The sequence below is a fragment of the Seriola lalandi genome, unplaced genomic scaffold, assembly GCF_002814215.2.
Source record: "Seriola lalandi dorsalis isolate HSWRI2012SDOR001 ecotype SW California unplaced genomic scaffold, Sedor1 jcf7180002054816, whole genome shotgun sequence".
NCBI classification, from domain to species: Eukaryota; Metazoa; Chordata; class Actinopteri; order Carangiformes; family Carangidae; genus Seriola; species Seriola lalandi.
In genome coordinates this window covers 153,959-162,397 of record NW_019525369.1, presented here as the reverse complement: position 1 = coordinate 162,397, position 8,439 = coordinate 153,959, and the positions used below count along the sequence as shown (strand labels likewise).

At 42.8% G+C, this 8,439-nt stretch overlaps 1 protein-coding gene across 1 annotated transcript in view; it reads left to right on the top strand.

Annotated features, from left to right (window-relative positions):
• Positions 1-8,439, top strand: part of LOC111669744 (receptor-type tyrosine-protein phosphatase N2-like) — a 234,607-nt gene that overhangs the window by 204,842 nt on the left and 21,326 nt on the right. Inside the window, exons 17-19 of the mRNA XM_023426189.2 lie at positions 436-513; positions 3,978-4,097; positions 4,618-4,784. Coding sequence (XP_023281957.1) covers positions 436-513; positions 3,978-4,097; positions 4,618-4,784 — 365 coding nt within the window. The remainder of the gene's footprint in view (positions 1-435; positions 514-3,977; positions 4,098-4,617; positions 4,785-8,439) is intronic.

Here is an 8,439-nt window from a genome sequence, read left to right as displayed (position 1 = left end):
AACTTTACTTGATTTTTAGGATCCATAAACCCTCCAAAAAATTGAAAGATTGCTTGTGACTAATAATTATGCCTTTATATCACTTTTAAAGTCGGGTCCCCACCTTTCACATCCTAGTCAGGCCTATTTTTGAGTCCCCGCGGTGTAGCAAAAACATGTATGTGTGTGTGTGTGTGTGTCTGTGTGTCTGTGTGTGTGTGTGTGTGTGTCCCGGACCAACACCAACATCCTGGTCCTCTGCTTGAGGAGTAAACACCGCTGCTGTATAATGATTTAACTGCATGTCAGTTAGAAGTCGTAACTTACTGTTACCTATCTTGGTTTTGTTGTGTGTTGCATTTTCTATTATGCTGTTAATTATTTGCAAACTGTGCTGCCAGGACATGAATCGTGTAAGAAGGAGATTACATCATCTCTCCTCCCTCTGCTCCTCAGATGGATCACGATCCCAGGAACCCAGCCTACATTGCCACTCAAGGCCCTCTGCCCTCTACAGTGGCTGACTTCTGGCAGGTAAAAACACACACACACACACACACAAAACAAAATCAATACATTCTCGTCTTTAAAACAAGAGTTAGCCGATTTGTATTAGTGCAGTGACCCACACAGGAGACCAGCCTGTTCTGTGGCTGTCGCTGTTAATCTCTCTTTCACCATCATGCTCACTTCCCACCGCAACTGCACACACACACACACACACACACACACACACACACACACACACACATTGTTAATGCAGGAGACAGCAAACACTGTTCCGACTGTCCCAAATATTAGATTGGATTTGAATCCGAGACCAGGAGATCGATACGTTATTCTTGCCGGTCTTGGTGTATATCTGTGTGTGTGTGTGTGTGTGTGTGTGTGTGTGTGTGTGTGTGTGTGTGTGTGTGTGTGTGTGTGTCGAGCAGAGCAGTGTGTGTGTGTGTGTGTGTGTGTTGGGTGTGTAGGAAGGAAAGGTCCCCTTGTGAAACAGCTCCTTGTCCCTGCTGCATTCCTGCTAGTGCAGGATGAAAAGAGAGAAAGCGCCTGCTCTTCTCCTCCTGTTACTGCTACTCAACCTGAGTGAAGTATCAAAGACAGCTCATTTAAAATCTGCCAACAGTTTCTCATAAATTATCTTATTTTACGTCCTTTCCAGTGTTGCCACAGAATCCAAACTTCTTCTTTGAACTGATGGAAGTCATATTACTCACATACCCTTACCCTACCACCTACCCCACACCTCAGCCATTTCCCAGACCAGTCTGCCCACTGAACAGAGACCAGACTCATATCCTCCATTAACCTCCCCCAGTGAGACAGCGAACAAGCCGACCCTCAGATGTCATGTCAATAGATCGGTAATTGTAATGTAATTACTGAATTTCAAATTGTAATCCCTTACACTTGTTACTGACAAAAAGTAATCACATTACTGTAACACGTTGCATTGATTAGAGTCCTTATAATTAAAGGTTAAATGAAATGAAATTTAAGTTGTAAGTAAGATGTAAGTTTCAAAACGTCCATGATGAGCAGGAGCTGATATAAAACCAAACGGAACTTTTAGCGGAAGTAAAACTTACTGCTCATGTGATTACAAATACACAAGTTGCTGTGGTGATGAATGAAGCTGAAATTGGTTTTGGTAATGTGATTGTGAAGAATGGGTGGAGGTGGTGGTGGTGGAGCAGTGGACTGGTGGTCTCCTCTGGAGGAAGAGAAAATGAACTTTAACCCCATTAAACCACCACTCCCCTCCCCCTTTTCCTCCTCCTCCTTTCACCGCTAATCCCTCTCCATCTGTGGATATTTCTCCTCCTTTAGGAAAGAGAAAGGGTGGATGTGTGGTTCTGTGTGTTGATGGTGTGTAACTTGTGGACAGTTTATTTCCCGATGAACCGTCTTCATCCTGCTCAGACTTTTCTTTCCCCCCTCTCCTTCTCTTCCTCCTCCCTCCGCTCTTGTTCTCCTCCCCCATTTTTCTCCTCAATCTCAGGTTCATGATTTTTTGAATTATTTCTTGCCATAACAGTGATGAGTACATCCTCATGCTCACAGCTGAGAAGATCATTTAAGATTTAAAGATCTTGTCTACACACCTCATAGTCAGACTTCAGCAGTACTACATAAAGCAGTTCAGTTCTTGACTATCTTAAGCCGAACTGTTGTACAGTGAATTCTGGACAAATTAAGACTGTTTTTTCAAAATAAAGAAAATGGCCGACTGAGGAACAGCATCCAACCACTGAACTACATTTACCCCAGAAGAAAATATTTGTCTTTTGAAAAAATTCAACAGTTACAGGACATTTTTCTTGAAGAGTGTAACAATAAAAAACAGTGGGGATAAGGTGTCTAATTTCTTAAAACGAGTCAGTCTTGCACTCATCAGAGTTGCATCACTAATCTGTGAGCAGAACTAAGACTGGCCTCACACTACAGACCAGTCTGAAACTGCCGCTCATCAGGGATTCAGCTCAGATCCATGACGTGGCTTCTCTGTGCTCAGGGTTTTAACCAGTCTTCTTGCTGTCTTGTAGCTCAGAGACTTAACCAGCATTACTGTGTCTTATCAGGCCCCTTAATCAGGAGCTGCCAAGGTTATTACACCATATATATTGCATTACACAACATCGTCCCCATCGGGATTCAGCTGAGGTGTCCTTGGGCAAAGTACTGAAGGCACATGCTCCACACATGTCCAGAAGTTAAAACATGGATCTATGTGATGAGCAGCAGTGCAGTACTAGAAAAGAGCACGGTGTGCAGTTCACATTTTCCTGGATAAATAAGGTTTTAAATAAAATTAGCATTTTAACAAACCTGAAGTTTTATAAGGAGGGAATTGTCGCCCCAGCACTGGTGGAGTTCTCACGCCGTCAGCTAAAGCGAATTAACACCATTTCTCAAAAAAGTGCACAGTCACATCTTTAGATGCATGAGACCAATCAGTGAAGCAGTGGGGGCTGAGAGGAACAGTAATTCAACACCCACCGCAATTAAAGTCAGTTAAATCTTCGTCAAGGTGCGGCAGCACTCCTGACTGAACGGCAGGTGTAGCTGTCTTGATTATCTAACACGATGATGTGGGAGCAGTATTGTTTTATGGCTTCCATTAACGGCTGACTGTTACCTCTGATCAGAGCCGAATGGATCTCCAGAGCCGGCCCACCCTCCGGCTGTGAGAATATGACTGCCAGCAGGAAAAATACGAGCGCACGCCCGGCCTCGCCGTGGAATGACCCAGCTGGGGGAGGGAACAGCCCTGACAGCCATTACTTTTCATGCCACAACGCATGACTTGCTTGTAGTTTCTCACCAAAGTTTGAAGCACGGCAAACATGTCCTCAAGTGTTTGGTTTCAAACTTCGATTTCATTTTGCCTCCCACCCCCCAAACAGACACATCTACCCTCCCAAAATGCCAGATAGCACAAAATTTAAAGTAATTATGGCCCAAAAAATCCAAGCGAGTGGGTGAGTGAGGACGCATGTCACTGTTCCTGTTGGCAGATTATGGGAAGTGTTGACAGCTTTGTATGAGATCTGGTTCCAAATCTAGCTCCCCACGTGACTCCTACTCTCAGGAAATGGCTGAGTGCTTGACATTTTAACGAACTTCGAAAGTTTTTAAGGAACATTAAGCAACATAAATCACCGACTGGAAAACATATCATCTGTACTTGCATGGCAGACCTTTTAAAAATGTATAAACTTATACTGTCAGAGATAGCAGACAGAGCTTTGTTAGATTACTGGTATAGAGATAAACAAAGTCACTGAGGCTCCGCTGTTTAGCATCTAGTGGAAGCTAAAATAAAACATACCACATTTTCATTAAATAAACAGTTTACTCTTCACAAACATAAACCTCCCAGATTACAAAAGGAAGAGGTCTTTAAAGAGGCAGTTTGAGATGGTGATGCTGCTTCAGCGAGCCATTCACCTGCCGCAGAGACGAGTCTTACCGAGCACGTGTTTTGTTTGCAGATGGTCTGGGAGAACGGCTGCGTGGTCATCGTCATGCTGACGCCTCTCGTCGAGAGCGGGGTGAAGCAGTGCTACCATTACTGGCCCGATGAGGGATCCAACCTGTACCACATCTACGAGGTAAATCATCTCAGCATGAACAGAACTGAGTGTGTAGGGGGTGAGGCACTTTGAGTGTCTTTGGCATTTGTATGTTTTTAAGGTAAAAACATTAATATTTTGCTCCCTCTTGCTTTTTTGAAAAGGGTTTAGGCATTTTTGGGGGAAATCTGATTGGCTTTCATTAATTGAATTGGTTTAATTACCCATATATGTGATGATTTGTCAATTCTATTCCCATTCAACATTTGGCTCTAACTTTGAAGAATAATAGTTACATGAGCTCTTTTTTAAAGCTCAAAATAGAGAGAAATAGAGATCATTTATCCCAAAAGATTTCCATCCCTTAACAAGGCATCTAGTATTAAAGCTTTGTCCCTCAGTCAGTCTTGTCTTTGCTTAGACCAGTAGATTCTGATAAGTTGATTTTACCTTTTCCCTCCTTTTACTTGATTGCTGACATGAATCGTTCAGAGTTTGGTGTAAGGCGACTTCATCACTAAACCTAGTATTGTACACGTTGCATACGTGCTATCTGTAGGTCAACTTGGTGTCTGAACACATCTGGTGCGACGACTTCCTGGTTCGTAGCTTCTACTTGAAGAACATGCAGACCAACGAGACGCGGACCGTCACTCAGTTCCACTTTCTGACCTGGCTCAACCAGAACGTCCCAGAGACCAGCCGGACGCTACTCGACTTCCGCAGGTAGGGAGCTTCTTCAGAAACTTCGGACATCCTTTTGACTGCTTTCGTAAGTCCGCTGCTGGCTTGAGGAGGGAGCAAACAACCACATGATGTGTTGCAACAAGGAAGTTATCCCTCACTGGCCTCCCACCACATATATTGCCAATTATATTCAAAGGCGAAGATGCCACCTTTGGTTATTTAACCTTGACCTTTACATTATGGGCAATTGTGCATGACTGGGAAAATGCTCATGCACCTCGACAGTCTTGTTTTCAACTTAGTAATAAAGACATTTTTAAGCATTTTATTTAAAGAGTTTCTTGGAACTCTGGTTTTATTTGAAGAACAAAAAGTACATAAGCCTTCTTTTAATGCAGATAGCAAAAGCGCTGAGGTTTAAGAAGGTCTTAAAGAAACTTTTGGAAGTCTTTAGAGAAAAACACACTTTGATCCATAGCAGAACTGAAGAACACCACTTTGTGTGATGTCTTCAAGAAAAGTCTCTATGGTCGATTTCTCAAAGGGCTGGTTGTATGTAGCTTTGTCTTTTCTTTGGGTGAACAAAGCCAGCTTACCTTTGTAAAAGAAGTCCTGTAGAATGACATAAGAAGAGGCCCAAGTTTTGTGTAATTGTAGCTGAAAATGTACTTTGCTATCTGTGCCAGGGAGTTTTTAGAAGCTGGATACTTTGCATTGTTCGATACCACTAAGGTACGTCGGCTTTGCATATTCTACAAATCAACTTTGCCATCTTACACAAGCTACATGTCTGGAAGAAAAGTGGGACATCGAAAACTGGAATAAAAGCTACCGGAAAAATGTAAATTACAACCTTACAAAACAAGTCCTTAAATACAACGCAGTCATTGTTGTCATCAGCTTTTTATGCCTTTTTAAGGTGTTGGAGTTGAAAGACTGACAATAGTTATTGATAGTTAGATAGTTATTGACACTCTTCTTAAGGACACTTCTGTTTTTTTTGGAAACAAAAAGATAGTGAAGGACATTATATAGAAGGTTTTGGACTTTTGTTTGTTCCTCCCTTAAACCACAAAGGCTTTGGGCAGCTTTTGTGACTCGCTCACAGGATAATAACTTCAAACCTCTCACTTCTCCAGGAGTTTAAACTCATGACCCTTAGACACAGGCAGAAAAAATATCTGTATATCCTCAAACATCCTGGGCATTTTCCAGTCGATAAGAGTGTAATTGAGGATGCATTGAGGGAACTCTGCCGGAGCGATCCTTTATCTCTGGCGCCTTTATAGCCGCTCCCCTCCTTCTCCTCTCCGACCTCTTTTAAACTGATATACTGTATTGCCTATTAGGTGGGAGCTGCCCTGGCCCCTTTTTCTCTGATTCACTGTGGATTTTCTCAAGCGATAGACCCCAACCTGGTTTTATATATAGGCCCGGTGTCGCGACGTCGCTGGCGCACATCAATTAGGTGAGATATCAAGAGTGAGAGTTTGTGGTCACAGCTATTATAAAAGGGTCTGGTGGGCGTCACCACCCACCATCAGTTAGGAAATATTGCCTTTACTCACAGGGCGTCAGGGTCAGAGCACAATGAAGAAAACGCACAGGGAGATATTTTTCACTTTTATTACCGCGGATGTGGGACTTTCAACCCTGCCCTTTTTTTCTGGTGCTTCCTTCTTTTCCACTTCGATGGTTTCAGGATGGCAGCTGAAACATCTCTCCTTCCTTTGTGCTCGTGCCGGCATGTTTTTTTTTTTTAACTTCACTCACAACTGACTGAGCCGAAGCATCGCTTACAAATCCTCTCTGTACTCCCCCCCTCCCCCGTTTTACCAGCTAACTAGCGGTTGCCAGTGTCATTTTTGTGATGTTGCAGCTAGTAATATAAGCCCAGTTGCATAGTCACAAAAGTGATCATTGGAGACTGTGACTCTGCAACCAAGGGGCCTCACGGACCCCCCCTCCCTACCCTTTTACTCCTCTTTTATTCCCCTCTTCTCCTCCCCGTCTTTTGCCCTCCTTCATCTCTCTCCTCTTTCTCTCTCCTCGCTGTGCCCGATGACCTGAGGTGACCTCTTGCCTTTTTGCTTGCTCATGGTTTGCTTGACTGCCTCCGATGTCCTCCCACCTCCTCCCCTATCTCTTCCACCATGCCTCCCTTCCTCTCTTGGACGCTTTTGTCTTTTTCTCTCCCACCCTCTATCTGTCGCTTCCTCTTCCTCATACCCTCCTCTCTGCTTCTTTGTCTCACTTGATGATTTCTGACTTGTGGTCTGAGAATACGTCCACACTAAGAAAAGAGATCTTCTCCTCTTTGATTTGGCTGAGCGGTTGTTTTTGGCTGCTGACGATCTAGTCTGTCACCAGAATGGATAAATCTGATGCAGTGGTCTTATGTGGTGCACAAGGTAAACAGAGGTCAGACATGGTGGCAGTCAAGTTAAGAAAGCAACACTCACATTCACAACATACATACACAACTGTCCTTACTGTCACTGAAAGTTAACTAGAGTGTTACTTTAAACTTCCACAGGGATTTTTGTTTAGTGATTTTTTTTTGTTTAATTTTATTTATATACAGTATATATATATAATTTTATTGATTTTATTAAATTTTTATTTTTTATATTTATTTTTTTATTTCTACATTTCAAACTATTTTTTAATACATATATATATATATATATATATATATATATATATATATATGTATATTTGTATTTTAAATGTCAATATAACCAGTCACACAATACAGTTGTCCCTATTTTACACGACTTCACGATCATAAAATGGTGATTTGTTCAGTGTCCAGTGCAGGAATAAAGTGCAACACACACCGGTGCCTTTTGACAAAACACCTGCACCCATTGTTTTCTATGGCGTCTTGATGCACGCCGATCCACAATGACTCCACTTTCCGATTTGTTAATTGTCTTGGACAGGACTCTCACACATTCTCTTCACAGGTTGTCAAATAGTAGACAACTATACCTTCGCTCCTTCTGTCCCTATGATGGGTTTGTTGTGAAATACAGGTGTCAAATGGCTCTCTGCGACACAAGCGGTGTGTGTTGCACTTCACTTTTCCCACAATCAGATCACTGTTTTGTGTTTTTTCAGCCGCCTGATGAAAGAAACAGAACACTGTTGGTGATGATGTAGACTTGCATACAGACTGGAAATGGAGGCAGCGTCACGTTTCATGAATGATTCGCAGATACATTTTCCAGCTCTCCAGGGTTCTCATATGTGCATGCATGGGTTGCATGTGTTGGGTTTGTTTTAGTCTCATTTAAAGAGAAATTGATCCCATGTTGCAGATTTGTTGGCTGAGATGCTGAAGGGTGATGAAGACGAGGACATTTACCTACTGACTGTAGATTTCAGGGTGGCTGGGGACTGAACCTGAACACACACATATATAGTGATTTAAAAATGATCTGTCTTCGTCGTGGACGTATTCTGAGTCTCTCTCCATCAGTTTATCTTCTCCTCCCTATGTACCTCCCTCCTCTCATTCTCTCCACCTCTCTGTCTTCATCTCTCCCTTCCTCTCTTTTGTCTCTCTCTGACTCCTGATCCATCTCTCTCTCTCTCTCTCTCTCTCTCTCTCTCTCTCTCTCTCTCTTACGGGGCGTTTTCTTTGAATCCCACACCCCTCTATACAACACCCCCCACCCCAACCCCCCCC